The sequence below is a fragment of the Teleopsis dalmanni genome, chromosome X, assembly GCF_002237135.1.
Source record: "Teleopsis dalmanni isolate 2A chromosome X, ASM223713v2, whole genome shotgun sequence".
Classification (NCBI taxonomy): Eukaryota; Metazoa; Arthropoda; class Insecta; order Diptera; family Diopsidae; genus Teleopsis; species Teleopsis dalmanni.
In genome coordinates, this window is record NC_051848.1 from 4,505,640 (window position 1) to 4,522,744 (window position 17,105).

The window sequence follows — 17,105 nt, forward strand, 5'->3', positions numbered from 1 at the left end:
AATCCGTTTTTGTTTTTTTTTTTTGTTTTTTGGAACTATTAACTGATGATAAGTTTTTAATTACAAATTTAAATTTTTACTTATAAACAAATATCAAATTAAAATTTTGAAGAATAATGTTTTATGCAAGTATTTTACATATATGAAATGAGTAAAATAATATTAAAAATACATTGTTTTTTTTTGTGTCTGTTCCAATACAAATAAAATTTTGTCTATGTTCACAGTTGTGCCTTAAGGAACACTTGATTTAAAAAATATTTGCACATAATTAAGTAATATTAAAAAAAATTATAACAAGAAAAATATTTCTTTTATACACCATATCTCTACGATAATTACATCTATGCAAAATTCTTGAATCTCCAAGGTTTCATTGTCAAGATTATTTATCAAATTTTTTAAATATTTTGAAATTTAAATATTTTAACTTTAATTATTAGTAATTTAAATATTTAAAGTAAATCAATGTAAGAATATTTATGTATATATAATATATACCAGGCTTTCTCAACTGTCGGTCAGTAATATTGGTACCGGTCTTTGCAACACACATTGACTATTTTTTCAGTCCGCAGTATGTGTCCAATATAACGAAGGGTAAACAAATGACAATATTCTTTCATTGACTGTATTCTATATAATAAATCATACATTCCTTATATAGAATAGTCAAGGGTTGTAAGAATATTTCTGGAATAGAAAACGAATTTGAAAGCATCACTATCACAGAAATAAAAACTAAAGTACTCCACAAAATTGCGGCTTCTACACAATGTGCTTGAGAAAGTAATATAGGTACATATCGAAATCATAATTTTACAAGTCAAGAAACCAAGGACAGTAAGTTTTTCAAAGAATGTTTCGATTTAGCATCACCGATTTAGCTGTGCAGAAAACATTTCGTTCAATTGGACGACTATTTAATATAGCATATATATGAATCAGTGGCATATATAAGAGTGACGTTTTGGGTTTCAAAGCCTCATAAAATAGTTTTGACTATTTTACACTATTTACAATGGTTTCAGAGAAAATAGTGAATCTAATATACTTTAATTTACCATTCAGTCATGCCATGATGAATTATTAATAACTTAATATTTTTAATGAGGAAAATAATACAAATTTTTCTAAATTATTTATGTCATTTAAAATATTTTCAGGACATGTACTAAATTTGTGTTGCAGTATTTATAATGAAAAACAAATTTAATTAATTACATTCACAAAAAAATTTAATTCAAATTACATTAATTAATAAATGTTCACCTATTTGACGCTTTGAATTTTAGACAGAAAATCTCCATTTGTATTTTTGCTCTGTTCTGTTATATATGCCACTGACCGAAATATTATATATATTGCATATAATATATAATAAATACATTATAAATATTATATACAATATTTATTATATAGCTATATTTGATATATAATAAATATAAAATACATATTACATATAATTATATATAATACATATAATATATATAATATTTATAATATTTATAAAATATATAATATATAAAAGACAAATTATATATAAATATATAAATTTAAGTATATATTAATCATTTTTCTTGTTAGAAAAAAATTAAACAAATTACATCCAACATGAAACTCAGTGTGAACATAGCTTATTATAACGTATAGTCATATAAATTTATAAAATATTAATAAAAATTAATATTAATATTTATAAACACTCTTTAAAAATGTGTAAAATTAAAAGTGGGAAAGAAATTAGTTTTGGCTTTGCCGAAGCTGTAATACCCTTCACACAGATAGCTATGCTACAAATCAATTATTTATTTATTTACAAAATGCTTTTTGATGCAAAATTTAATGCACATATACACATTTATAAATATAAGCTAATTTTTAGCAACCATTTTGTATGGGAGCTATATGAGTACTTTAGACAATCAATTTCAAAAGCTTATCAAATTGATCTATCTGGATTGATAAAAAAAAAGTCCCTATGCAAATTTTCATTTGATTTAATCAAAAGCTTAAGCTTAGAGATCCCTTTAAATATTAACAGACGGACAGACCGATTCGTTTTATTGTGCTTTTCAAGAATCCATAGTGAATGGTTTATACGATCCTTGAAGTTTTCTGCACTGTATTGCAAACATAACATACCATTAATTCACAATAGTGTTATGAGTATAAAAATAAAATATGTGTAATATATATAAAAAGAAATTAACACAATATAAAAAAATTATTAATACAAAAATATATAAATAAAAATATGAAGAAAAAAAATATATAAATAAAAATATGAAGAAAAAAAATATATAAATAAAAATATATAAATAAAAAAATATAAATAAAAAAATATAAATAAAAAAATATGAATATAAAAATATAAATAAAATATATAAATATAAAAAAAAATATATAAAAAAATATATAAAAAATATATATACAAAAAATAATATATAAAAAATAATATATAAAAAAAAAATATAAAAAAAAAATATATAAAAAAAATATATAAAAAAAATATATAAAAAAATATATATGAAAAATATATAAAAAAAATATATATAAAAAATATGAATATAAATAAATTAAAATTAAGTAAGTAAAATTAAGTAAACAAATATAAATTAAATTTAAAACATATCAAAATGTGTCCGTCTATTTTAAGGCTTATCTGAACTTGAATGTGTTTATATAGTGCTTTTCTATATAAATTTGTCGATGTTTTGAAGTTTGCTGACTTTTTAATCTGGACGAGATGTTATAACACTTCATATAAGATGTGTTTTTAAAAAAAAAAGTTCAAATAAGTCTCTAAATAAATAAGCACATTTTAAAAAAAAAAAATTAAACTCAAGACAATTGAGTAATAAATAATAAATTAATGAAAATTCAAAAAAACTGATCAATTAAAATTAAAATTAAATAAGAAAAAAAATTTAAACCAAACTCATAAAATATATAAGAACGTTAAGGGGAAGATTTAACACTATCAGTCATTAAGAAATTTTTGCAGCATAATGTGGCATCTGTTGTTGTTGTTGCTGTGGCGTGAGCGGCTGTGATAGGGCCGCATGCGCACGCATATGGGCAGTGTGTTCCAGCATATGAGGAGCTGTCATATGCTGGAACATACTGCACTGCTGCTGGTGGATATGATGGGCAGCATGTGCGTGATTATGGAAATCCGTTTGTAATATGATTTCGGGTTCAATCAATGGAATCTCATGCTCTTCATTGCTACTTGCACCGGTAGCACTACCACTATTGTTAGTTCCAATATTTTTACTATTACCATTACCACTGCCGGGCAATTGGTGGCCAGTACTGCCTGCTATTGTAGTAATTGTTGCTGATGAAGTTGATGTGTCATGATTGCTAAATATTTCTTGTTTTATACCATTAGGTGGATACAATGTTGCACTTAAGTTTTGATGTAAAATAGGGTGGCATAATTGCGGCATTAAAGTAACACCGGCAATAGGCAATGGATGATGAGGAAATGTTGGTGGTGGATATAAGAGACCCTTATTTAATTGTGGCATGTGCGGTGGAGTAATTGTATTTACAATAGTTGCAGGTGCAACATTTGTTACTGTTGTTGTTGCAGTTGAAGACGCTATAATAACAGCTGTACTAATATTACAATTATTGCTTGTATTGGTGTTAGTAACATTAGATGGACCATTGTTAGTATTATTCGCCTGAGAGATAATATTCGTGGATGTACAGTTGCTAGCAGTTGTAGTGGCGGTTGTTCTATTATGATTATTGTCCTGTAGTGGCAGTGGATCGGCAATCACAATTTCTGGTTCAACTGAGACTTGAGGCACAGCAGCAGCAAATTCTGCTGCAGCTGTTTGCATTGTCTCATCTGTAACAATAATACCCTTTTTACGTTCCTTACGTATTTTATCACGCAGTTTCTCCATTTGACGAAAAGCTTCATTAGATCTGCGCTGTTTTTTGCGGTCACGATCACGTTCTTGCTCCAACTTACGATATTCGGGATCCATTCGTTTTATTCGTTTTCGTTCCCGGTCACGTTCTCGCAGGAGCATTTTGGCACGTGCTTCTTCTTCAGGTGTCAGCTGAAACAAAATTAAAAAATACATTTATCTTTTCAAAATTCACTTTTTAATTTTAGCAAAAAAATTATGATTTCGTTCTAATATAAACACAGCAAGTAAATTTGTTAATAAAACTCTGATAGCAAAATAACAAAACTCCAGAAAAATTACCGAACCTAAAAAGTCAACTACGACTTTGGGTCAGTTGGTTAAGGTACACTGATTCTGAGCTTCACACTTGACAGGACCCGAGTTCGATTCCTGGTACTTGCAGTCTCAAAAATAATTATTTACGAATAATTAAATACAAGAATTATTTCCAAGACCACTGACGATGGGTATTTGATAATACTCGAAACAGCTGTATGGTCAGCCAAAAATTCAATTAATTAAAATAATATAAAATAAATTTTAGTTGTTGTAATTCACTACTATTCGAAAAAACCTCTTTATAAAAAAATTTTTTATAAAAATTTCACAACAATAATTAATTAAACTCAATAAAAAACTGGCTATAAAGTTGCGGATAAATCTAAATATCGATTATCAGTGATATTTATACGACATACATATGTATACTACAAAAATACTGTATATATATATATATATATATAAATATATAATATATATTATATATATATATATATATATATTATATATACTATAATACACTATATATATTACATATATATTCTATATATATGCTTGCGTGGGCCGCAAGTCCCTGGGAGCGAGTACAGAAGCAACGTGACTGGTTGTATTTAACTTGGAAAATGCAAGCACAATCCTTGTCGTTCTGAATTCAAGCTGTCGCACAGCCTTCACATTGCATCCTGAATAGTTACCTGGCACCCACTGGGTGACGAACTAGTATTGCAGACCTGCTCTGTTGAACATTTCAATTTTAAATAGATGTTGTTTACATATTTACATTGTGTGTATTTCAGATTATTAACACTTCCATCTGGTTGGCGCATACAATTTGGAAACAATGTCAATTTCATATTTGAGACGGATGATGTGCAGCATGCTTCGCCGGCTACAATATCCCGCATGGGTATAGTTAATATGAGGTAAATTTTGTAATCACTTTTTGTTAATTGAAAAAGTTTCATTTAAATATATTGTTAGTATGGAAGATTTTCCACAAAAAGAAAGTTTGGCCACTCAACTGGAGAAGGAAGAATTTGGTGGTATGTTGCAAAGCTTTTTGAATGATAACTTTGAACCAGCTTTCAAGTGGCTAGAAAAGGAATATTTACAGTGAGTAAAGACCAAAGCAAATATATTTCGAATATTGTAATTAACATATTTACAAAATAGTTCAATACCAGCTTTAAGTAAATCTAGCGTATTACGCGCACTTTGGTTACAAATCCAACATGAAACCATTCATGGTCGTGATGAGTTCTGTATAACACTTTGCCATGCACTCTTTGGTTATTTACCACCGGAGAGACACAATGAATTGGCAAATGTGATTTTTTCAAATGCTAATATTTACGTACCAAATCCAAATCGCGCTGAATTAGCATATTTCGATGTACAGCGCAATGCAATCGAGTTTTATAAGTCAGACCCTAACGACATGGATATCAGCAACGGCACTAGTACGATACAGCGTGAGGAGCAACTCATACAAACTGCAGCCATGAAATCTTATTTGCATATTTTACATACCTACTTGGAGGCAACCATGAATATGCCATTTTTAATCGTAGGTCCCACAGGGTCAGCAAAGACTTTGCTGTTGCAGCATGCAGTACAAGAACACTCAGGTTACGATTTGGTATTGATAAATTGTTCGGCGCAATTGACATCCAAACACATAATGCATAGTCTTAAACAAGTAAGCGTTGACATACTACATTCGAACCCAATTTTAAATGAATTTCACCCATTCCTTGCAGAACTGCACAGTTGTTAGTGGACTTCGCGGACGTGAATACAAACCGAAACAAATGCGACTTATTTTGTTTTTGAAAAATTTGGATTTATGCCATTTGGATTGTTATGGAGCAAGTGAAGTTGTTGAATTCTTATTACAACTGGTACAACGCAACGGTTTCTATGCGGAGAATCTGGAATGGATCAGTGTAAAGGGCCTACAGATATGTGGCTCCATATCACAAACAAATACAAATGCTAATTTATTGAAAATTGCTTCACGTTTCTTGGCCATAAATCAATTTCTACGTGTCAACTATCCAACCGATACAGATATGCTAAATATAGTACAAAGTCGTTTGGAACCAATATTGTCAACGAATCAATTCAAGGCAGCTGCTGTTAATGTGCAATTTGTTGTTGAGTGTTTGATGGAGTTTTATAATAAGGTAGAATATAAGAATATGTGGTTCATATCAACAAACTAATATCTTTTATACAATATTTCTAGTTTCAAATGACATTTAATCCAGGCACACAAGGTTATAACCACTATCAAATCAGTCCAAAACTTATTATGAAAGTATTGAATGCATTGAGGTATTACCCTGAAAATAGTTTTAACGAGGTAAGTAACACAAATTTTATAAAATACACTAAATATATCCCTTTACTGTGAAACATTATAGATGAACTAACAACATACCTCTTTCTAATTTTATTCTAAATTAGACTATTTAATTATACACATAGTTTTGGATGTGTATATGTATGTTGTATATATATAATTTGGCCTGATAAACTTTTTTTTTCTAAACAGTTTTATACTTATATTTTCTAGTATAAGTACTATTTATATTATATATATATGAAGATGATGCTATCTGAAGAAAACTAGACCACCATAGACCGATTCGTTACGATCATACTTAAACGGAAAAAAATGTGATCTCGAAAATGATTAATTTCATATATGAGACAAACAAACAAGACTAACGAAATAAAAAATAATTGTTATGAATAACTAACACAGGGACCCTACCCTACCTGAAGTGTTCCCGATAAAGTTCTAAGTAGAAACGGTCCGGCACACGAAGGGGATTGTTTTTAGTCTGTGCAAGACGGGCATACCACTACTGTGACGACATAGTGACAAAAAACAAAGTACATATATATATATATATCTATATATATATATAGAGTTTAGAATATTTTTTCTAATCAAATTGATAGTTCCACTTTTTATTAAAAAAACTTTAAAAAATGAGTATTAAGTTTGTTGGAAGGCTCTTGAAATTGAAAAATAGTAGTCACATATCTTTAAACAATCTGTCAATTATTGGAACTTATATATATATACAATATATGTTGTAAGCTAGTCTATATGTAAACTATATCTATGTATATACATGTTCCAATAATTGACATATAATTGTGAATCATATATATAGAGAAAATATAAATATGGTAAACACAAATATTCGAATGAAATTATAATTCAGTATATTCTTCCGATTGAGTTTATATATAACGAAATACATTAACGTATTTATTATGTATATAAAATCACAATAAATATGGAACTATAAACACGCATAAGTTTTTCTATGCGAAACAGGAACTTCATCAGGAAAGCAATAAACTGTAACATTTTCGCTCCAATACTATGTATCATTAACTGATCTAATTAGCTAATTAACTGATTAACTGTCTTAATCGAAGATAATGATTCACCATTAAAATATTTCAATAAAAAATAGTATGACAATAATGGCTTCTATAATACAATCTTGATTAAATGAAAAAAAATTTCAGAAATTAATGCCAAACACTGCCAGTTTTTGACCAAATTTGCCTGATTTGAATTCCAATAATTCCTTACGATTTGCACGACTTGTTCACTCCTGAGAACACGTTTCAACGACCAAGAAGAGATAATAAAAAAATCGAAAACTGCTCTTCTCCAGCCAGACATAAATTCGATTATAAAAAATGTTTCGAATATTGAATCAAGCGCTAGCATAAGTGAGTTTCAGTCTATGAAAGAGATTACTTTACCAAAGACTATATCGATTTTCAAGAACGAAATAATATTTTCAATATCTAAATAAAGACCTGAAATTTTTTAATCAATATGAGGCAGAACGAGGCAGAAAGTATTCCACATTTTTTTATGATATGTAATTTCTTTTCGTTTAATAGTTGACAGATTAGTTAATTATTAGCGAACATGTCTCTATATATACATATACAATATATAGGTTTGAGGAACTTATAATATATATAATATGATTTTCTTTTGTAGGCACTTTATTGTGAAATTGTATCAGTATTTAAAGACCGGTTAGCTACTGCGGAAGATGCAGAATCCTTTGATGGTATCGTCAAACAAACAATGCGCAAATTTTATGGAAAAGAGGTAAGAGGAAGTAGTTAGTGCTCATTGAAGATATATTGACTAATTTCTAAAGTTATATTATGTGTGTATATAAATGCACAAGTTATGTAGAATTGCTTTCAATGTTTATATTAGAATTTTTCCTTTTAACTTTCAATGGTCTCATCACAGATCTGTTTTCCGCTTTTATTTCAGAAAGTATTCTTTATTCCAAGCTCCATAAAACATGATACTAAACTAAACGCTTTGCAACATGATGAATGGCTAGAAGAATTACAAAAACAAATCAGTATTTGCAGTAAGTCATGTACTGTCATTTATATATTTCTTACTTGTTCTTACTTGCTGTTATATATATAATGTTCTTGGTTCATCAATTGATTATTCGTTGAAATATTCACTATGTCACTAAAAAACCACAACTAAAAATAAAAGCATATTTACCAGCTCGTTTTATTTTTTTTTTGCAAATATAGATGCTGAACGCTTTGTAATAGATGTGCCTATTACCAAGGAACTTTTGGATCAAACGGCTAAAATTGCACGCCTACTAGCACGTAATGAAACACATTTAATATTATTAGGTGAACCTGGCGGTAGACACTTGCATGCATTGCATATAGCAGCCACCTTACAGCAGTGCAAAGTACAAGTCCTACAAGGAGGCAATGGTTATAGCTTGAATGATTTTTATAATGATCTCAAAATGGTAGATATATGAATAATCGTAACTTCAGTCATTTATATAATATCAAATATCACAAAGGCCATACAAGCTGCTGCATTGGACGATCAATGTACATGTCTGTTGTTAGAGCATTGTTGGATTAGTTATTTGCCGGATGTTATGAAGCCCATAGAATCAATTATAGAAGGCAGTGAAATTCTGGATTTGTTTGGCGAAGACTTGGAGTCGATAGCAAGTACACTAAAGCCTGCAGCACAATTGGAGGGTCATCAGGACTCTATGAGTGCTTATTTTTTGAAAAGTATAAATATTATATAAAATAATAAACAAGATTCAAATAGAAACTTATTTTTGTAACAATTTCAGGAGCAAAAAGAAATTTACATTTGATAATTTCACTTAATGCCAGAAGTCCTGAGAACAATAATTATTTTGAAAAATACCCAAGTTTATATCGAAACATGGAGTTTTTGTATATACGCACTGCATCACAGGAAACCGAAAGTATGCTACCAAAGAAGTACATTGAAATGTTAAGTGACACTGATGCTAGCAAGGAGAAGGAGAAGGTACCCGTCTCATCTTATTTTGCGGACGCACTAGAAACTCTAATACCAACACAAGCACCGCAAAGATACTACCAACTTATACGCTCCTACTATCATATTTATAGCAACAGTTCCCAGGACATACGTAAACGTTTGGATAAATTACAGGTAAGTGAAATAACATCCTCAATCACTTTAAACAAAACTATATAAATATAATACTTTTAGAATGGCGTAAACAAACTGGCAAGCGCACATGCTGTGGTTGACACATTGAAATCGAATGCCATTAAGCAGGAAGAGGCTTTGGCTGAAAAACGTAAACTAGCCAACGACGCATTGGAGATGATATCGTCTACGATGCGTAACGCAAATGAACAGAAGTCGAATATGTTGGAACTAAAGAAACAGACACAGGTGAGCAGTGATAAGCTAAAAGAGCGCCAAAAAGAAATACAACAGGAACTTAGCGAGGTAGAGCCTATACTAGCAGAAGCTAGTGCAGCAGTTGGACAAATTAAATCGGAAGCATTGAGCGAAATACGTTCACTGCGTGCACCACCTGAAGCCATACGCGATATACTCGAAGGCGTGCTGCGTTTAATGGGCACACGCGATACATCCTGGAACAGCATGAAAACATTCTTAGCTAAACGTGGTGTAAAAGAAGACATACGTTCATTTGATCCAGCAAGAATCAGCGCTGAAAACTGTGATGCTGTCGAGAAATTGTTACAAACAAAAGCCGAATCATTTGATATGAAAAATGCGAAGAGAGCTTCCGCAGCAGCGGCTCCGCTTGCAGCCTGGGTTAAAGCTAGTGTACGTTATTCGAGAGTCATACAAAGCATCAAACCCTTGGAACGTGAACAAAATGAATTGCAACGCAATTTGGATGTAGCGGAAAATGAACTGCAATCACTAATGACTGGTCTGGATGATGTTGATAATCGCGTCAAGCAGTTGTCACTGAAGTTGAATGCATATACGCAGGAAGCGGCTGTGCTGGAATTAAAATTAGAAGAAGCACGCAATACATTAGGTGCGGCACAAATACTAGTCGAAAAGTTGAGCTCAGAATTTCACACTTGGAGCAACCAAATGAGTGAATACAAGCAAGCACACAAAACACTGGACACAAAATCCTTGCTAATCGCTTTAACTGTCAACTACCTATCACACATGCCTTTGGATCTAAGAGTGTAAGTCACAATATACACATTTTATAGATTATATGCTATTTACATTATATGCTACATTCTTTCATAGTGTTCACATAGGTCAGTTGAGCAGCGAACTGGAGCTCTCACAACCATTTGAGGTGCGTAAAAATCTTCTAAGTGAACAAGAACAAATTATATGGGAGAGCATGGGTCTGTCGCGTGATGCACAAATAATTGAAAACGCTGCCTTATTGAGGCAAATGCTTGAACTACCATTTGGTAGCTACCCCACACCACTAGTGTTAGATCCCACACAAACTGCAGTGAATTGGTTGGAGGAGTATTTACGTTCCAAACAAAGGTCCTTTGAAATAACAACACAAAATTCAGACCATTTAACTTATACACTGGAGCTGGCAGTACGTTTTGGCAAAATACTTGTAGTACAAGATTGTCAAGATCTCCGTCCACCACTTATGCAATTATTAGATGGCAGCATTTACGTGAAATTCAATAAAAAACAATTACAAGTTGGAACGAAAATGGTGGATCTACATGAACAATTTCAGTTGATACTAGTGACCAAGGGCAGCAAGTTGGATTTGCCCACCGAAATAAACACACACTTGACTTGCATACCATTTACTGTGACCGCGATTGGACTAGCTGATCAGTTGATGTCTAAAGCTATCATACTGAAAAATCCAGAATTAGAAAAGAAACGCATAGAGCTATTGAAGAACGAAGGTGTCTTATTGAAGCAGCGTATCGATCTGGAGGACAAGCTGTTGGAAGAACTTTCTAATGCACAAGGCGATGTACTGAAAAATGAGAAACTTTTAGAGACACTCAACAAAGTCAAGGAGAGCAGCAGTTTCATTGACAAATCACTGAAAGAAAGTGCACTTGTTAAGGAGACTCTATTGGCAGAGTACACACAGCTCCAAGAGCTATGCACGAAGGCAGCACAATTTTATGTGGGACTGACAACATTCTACGAATTATCGGCATTAGTTTATATAAAATTATTTTTACGCATTTTGAGTTCGTACGAAACCAAAACTAGTCAACACGAACAGAAGGCCTATGAACAGCTGGTGCGTGTTACTTTTCAGTACTTGGCGCGTTCCACCATGCGGTCAGGTCATTTGACACTGGCGTTGTATATTTGCCGGACCGCTTTTGCTGATCACATATCTGTGACAGAATGGGAATTATTTGTAACGAATTTTATGTCAAGCGCAGACGCCAGCATTGTGAGTTTAAATACTAGCAAAATGCAGTTGCCCGATTGCTTTACCAAGGAAGCGTCTATTAAATTACAAATATTATTTGCACAAACTCCGGACTTGGAGAATCAAATGCAGTTGCATAAGGTAACTGCTTGGAAAAGTTACATCAACGAGCAGCAATCAAAAGATTTACCAGGTATGTATATTTGTCTCATAATATCATACATATAGTTATTGACATAAATTATTGTACATATAACAGAGTATTGACTAACATATATAACAAGGACTCTTTTACAATACTTTATCATGAGCCTAGTAACATGGGATTATATCTGTAAAAACTAGTATATACATTTTAGCTATAAATTTGAGGAAAATAGTAATTGCGATAATGCATAAGATTAATAACAAATAGAAAACATGGATCATATTAATGATCTGTACTACTTATAAATGATAATAATGATCTATGCTACTTATAGATGATAATTATGATCTTTGCTACTTATAGATCATAGAGATTGTTACAATAGATTAATCCCAATTGAAGTTATAAAGAGACATTTTTGAAACAACCTTAAATATCAATTCACCTAACACAGATTTTCCAGGCATTGTATAACAAAGACATTCCCTAACAAATCTCTAACTAATCCAAAGTCAATGAAGCAATCGTGTCACTTAAAAACAGAAAAGCAGCAAGTTTAGACAACATTCCAACCAAATGATTTAAAGCTAGCTAATGCCATGCTTTATTTGCAGTTTAGAGAGATCTACCAAAAGATCTTGGAGAATCTTGATAGTGCATAGAGCTGCTATAATCAATATAAATCGAACTCTATTAGGAAAATATGTTACGATGTCGAACATGAATAATCCACATACTTCAATTCACGTCCCACTGTACCCCTCTAAATAATGACCGCACACTGGACCAGTTTGCAGGTTTCACCTCAGTGTCTGCTGAGGACTATTGCTATTTAGTCTTCTCAGAGTGTGTTCTAACCTACACTATTCTGCACATTTCTGTTGTTGTTGTTGTAACCTGCTGAGATATGTAAACAGATAACATGAAAGGATATAGAAGACGATTACATGGGTGTGGTAGTTGTTGCCATTTCCGATTTTCTTGTATTGTATGACCTGTCCGAGCACACACACATTGTTATTAGTTATTCTCTACGACCTCCGGATGCAAAATTTTTTATATACATTGGTTCATAAGACTGAATTTTGAACTGCACTGCAGTGATACTCTTCCATATATCATCCCTATGAATAGAACTGTTTAAGAACTTCTAAGGCACATAACTCCTGTTTCGCACTTCTTTTACCCCACCATATTTTCACCCAAGTATTCGTATTTGTAATTCCTTTCATATTATATGCCATATATATCAGATCTCACACAAGCTACTAAAACAACAACAAAATATATAACATTATATCGCACACTTCATGTCTTATTCCAGGTGACATTCAGTCCACATTTCATCGCGTTTTATTAACACAAATTTTACGTCCCGATTTACTAACACACCAAATAAGACAAATGGTAACTGAAATTTTGGGCATATCAACCGATGCCATATCACAACCCACAATAGAACAAATTGTCGAAGAATCTAGCGCTGATAAGCCCATACTTGTGATAACACCTACTGAAAATGATCCGGCCAATGAAATAAGAAGTGTAGCGATTAGAAAACTAGGCAAGGAAAAATACAATGAAATATCCATAGGCAAAGGCATGGAACGGCGTGCACTAGAAGCAATACGCTTAGCAGCGGAAACTGGCAAATGGATTTGCATAAAAAACGTGCACTTGGTACCACAATGGTTAACAGCACTAGAGCGTGATTTGGATGCAATGAAAAAGGTGGATACATTTCGTTTATGGTTGATATGCGAAACAACAGTGGGACTTAATGAGTCACTTATGTATAAATATCTGAAGGTACTCTATGAATTTCCAAGTGGCTTGAAACAGAAAGTGCGTCGTATGATGCAAAATTATGCAGCCAGTGAACAACGTAATAGTGTTAAGGATCCGAAGTTGTTGAAAATAAGAATTGTTATGTTCATTGCAATGGCTGTGCTGCAGGAGCGGCGTCTCTTCATACCACAGGGTTGGTCAAAATACTATGAATTTGGCGAAGCTGATCTGAAAGCGGCATTAGAAGTACTTTCGTGGTTGGATGGTATGACAGCAAACGGACGTTGCGATTGGAATATCTTGCAGCGCTTGTGCGAGAGCATAGCGTTTGGTGGACGCATCAATAATGCTAGAGATTTACAAGTACTGCAACGTTATTTATTTGAATTTTGCAATGCAGACGTGTTAAGTAGTCGTTGGAGTCCGTTACGTATGAATTTTACAATTCCGACAACAATGCAATTGCAGGATTACATGAATGCAATAGAGAAATTTCCAGATAGTGATGAACCGGAAATATATAAATTATCCAAAAATTCAAATGTCAATCGTGAACTGGAACATGCAAAGGAAGTAATCAGGGTGTTGCGACGTGCGTACTATGAACGTGAACATGTAAATGGCGTTGTGGGCATTTCGAGTGATCCAATAACAACTAAAACAACCGGTGTTGAACATAAGCTGGAGAAGCAAATCAAGCCGATTTTAACGCTGTGGAGAAAATTAGCAGGCGTAAGTATATTGACAATTAAATAAAATAATAATTATTTATACCTTTTGTGTGGTCGTTTCCTTTCATTGTTCTTTTCATTGTTCTTTTCATTGATGCATAGAAATGCAACGTCGTCCAAACGGCCAAGGAGCAAGAAAGTTTGGTGGAAACGAGTGTAAGTGGTCAAACGCCATGGACCCTTTTCGTGTTAAGCGAATTGAAAATTGCTGCCAAGTGCTTTCAAGAAGTACACAACACACTAACAACAATTTACACCTGGCTAAAGGAGACGCAAGGACAGTTGAATGCAGCCAATATAGAGGAGAGCCTACTAAAGACTTTGGCGGAGAATCAGGTACAGAATTTCAAGTTATTAAATGTGTATACATGGAGCTAAAAAAAAAAATAATTGTACATGGCGCAGACACCAATTGGCTGGCTGAAACTGTGGTCTGGTCCACAAACCACACTGGACTACATAAAGGCAATTGTCTTGCGCGCACAGGCGGCGGAGGCGCGCTGTCGCCATGAAATGCAGTTGGAGTTCTGTCAGGAGATTGATTTCCTCAAAGTGTTCAATTGTCAAACGTTCTTGTCTTGCTTGAAATTGCTAAATTCACAAAAACTGCGCAAATCCTGTAAAGATTTGGAGCTAACGTCGAGCGTCACAATTACAAGCGCCGACGTCGACTGCGCACACAACGTCAAAATTGCACCGCTTAAGGTGAGTGAAATTATGTAAAATTCAAATTTTGTTGAATGCAAAACGTTCTGTGCTGCTAAGCAAAACCAAAAAAATCAAAGAAAAAAAATTATAAACAAACATTTGAATTTTTTTTTGAGATTTTTGCACATTTGGCGAATTCCGTGTTATGAATGCGAGCACCGCCGCCGTCGCCACCACCGTCTCTTTGTATGCTGCACTGACTTTTGTTATTCGCCTTTGTTTGTGTCTGCTGCTGCGCTGCCTTCACTTTCGTTTGTTGTATATTTTTTGGCTTTTTTTGTTTTGTTATTTTTTCTATCCATGTTTTTTGCTCACCTTTCCCATTTTTGCCATATATCTTCACTTCAACCGTTTCCACACACGTCTTCTCAACAATTTAAGCACTTTAAACAATTTTCTCCGTTTATAATTTTGTATATTTTCAATAAAACAAAATCGAAATTATTAGAAACAAATTTTCACTGCTCGCGGAGTTTTTGTTTTTGATTGACATTTGTGCAGCGTTAATGACATTTACTGCAGGCACTCAGCAAACTAGTTTTTGCTTTGCTTTGCTTTGCTTTGTGTTATACCAAAAAAATATGTTGTGGATTTCACTAAATTTGGTATAAAATTCGATTCTATTGTGGAAACGAATCTTTCTGAATTCGCAATAAAAAAATAATTAATTAATTAAAAAAATTATTTCCTTAATAGCTAACATATATAACAAATATATGTTATTGTTATATTAAAATTTAATATTATTTTATTTTATGACAAATAAACTAAAAATAAATACGAGAAGTGAACAACGCTCAAATAAGTCAAACTATTTGTGGAACGTAAATCACAAAAAATAATATAAACATTTTTATGTACATACTTAATAAGGCAAGATTAAAGCATATATAACAAATATATGTTATTATTATATTAAAATTCAATATTATTTTATTTTACGACAGCAAACTAAAAATAAATACGTGAAGTGAACGCTCAAATAAATCAAACTATTTGTGGAACGTAAATCACAAAAAAAATATAAACATTTTTGTGTACATAAATACTATTATTATTAAGGCAGGATTTTGTGCTTATTTAAATTTATTTTTTATTAAATGTCCACTCAAAATCCGAGTTTTTAAACTAAATTAAATAAATGAAGTTGTATACCAGTTTTCAAATATACGGTTAGAGACCACGAAGGCGTTCCACATTAAAAATTATGAATTTTGCATGTTAAATTAACAAATTCAAAATAATATAAAATATTTTTATATATTTAATTACATATTTATATTTATAAATAATTTTTTATAAATATTTTCATATATTCTTTCTATAAGAAGTAGAAGATAGAAATACTGTTGGTATTGGATTGTACGACTATATAGTGGATCGTATAGGTTTCATGTGGATGTCTATTGTAACAAAATAAATTTGGAATGATAAGCTAATATATCCAATTAGAATCAAAAAGATATAAAATGTTTTATATATTTAAATACATATTTATAAATAATTTTTTATAAATATTTTCGTATATAGTTTCAATAAGAAATGGAAGATAAATACTGGTGGTTGATTGTACGACTGTAAAGTGGATCGTACAGTGTTTTTATGTGGATGTGATATAGTTATTAAATGCAATGAAATAAATATTATATCAATAAATACATTATTTTATTTTCAATTTAAATACATTTCTATACATATTTATATTTTTATAAAAATTAACCGCAATAAATTTTGAATTAATTATTTCTTG

General features: G+C 31.8%; 2 protein-coding genes across 2 annotated transcripts in view; one reads left to right on the plus strand and one right to left on the minus strand.

Moving 5' to 3' along the window:
- The window catches only part of LOC119687926 (cytoplasmic dynein 2 heavy chain 1), a 35,627-nt gene that overhangs the window by 17,300 nt on the left and 1,222 nt on the right, over positions 1–17,105 (plus strand). The window contains 14 exon segments of the mRNA XM_038102479.1: positions 5,009–5,134; positions 5,193–5,910; positions 5,972–6,397; positions 6,460–6,576; positions 8,254–8,367; positions 8,542–8,644; positions 8,823–9,055; positions 9,113–9,335; positions 9,401–9,750; positions 9,811–10,784; positions 10,852–12,175; positions 13,458–14,648; positions 14,750–14,983; positions 15,053–15,352. Of these exon segments, the coding sequence (XP_037958407.1) occupies positions 5,009–5,134; positions 5,193–5,910; positions 5,972–6,397; positions 6,460–6,576; positions 8,254–8,367; positions 8,542–8,644; positions 8,823–9,055; positions 9,113–9,335; positions 9,401–9,750; positions 9,811–10,784; positions 10,852–12,175; positions 13,458–14,648; positions 14,750–14,983; positions 15,053–15,352 (6,433 nt within the window).
- On the minus strand, positions 2,956–15,855 carry LOC119687927 (serine/threonine-protein kinase phg2). The gene is made up of 2 exons (XM_038102480.1): positions 15,671–15,855; positions 2,956–4,082 (listed from the first exon to the last, which is right to left on the minus strand). The coding sequence occupies exons 1-2, from the start codon at positions 15,686–15,688 to the stop codon at positions 2,991–2,993; spliced, it is 1,110 nt and encodes a 369-aa protein (XP_037958408.1). The 5' UTR covers positions 15,689–15,855; the 3' UTR covers positions 2,956–2,990.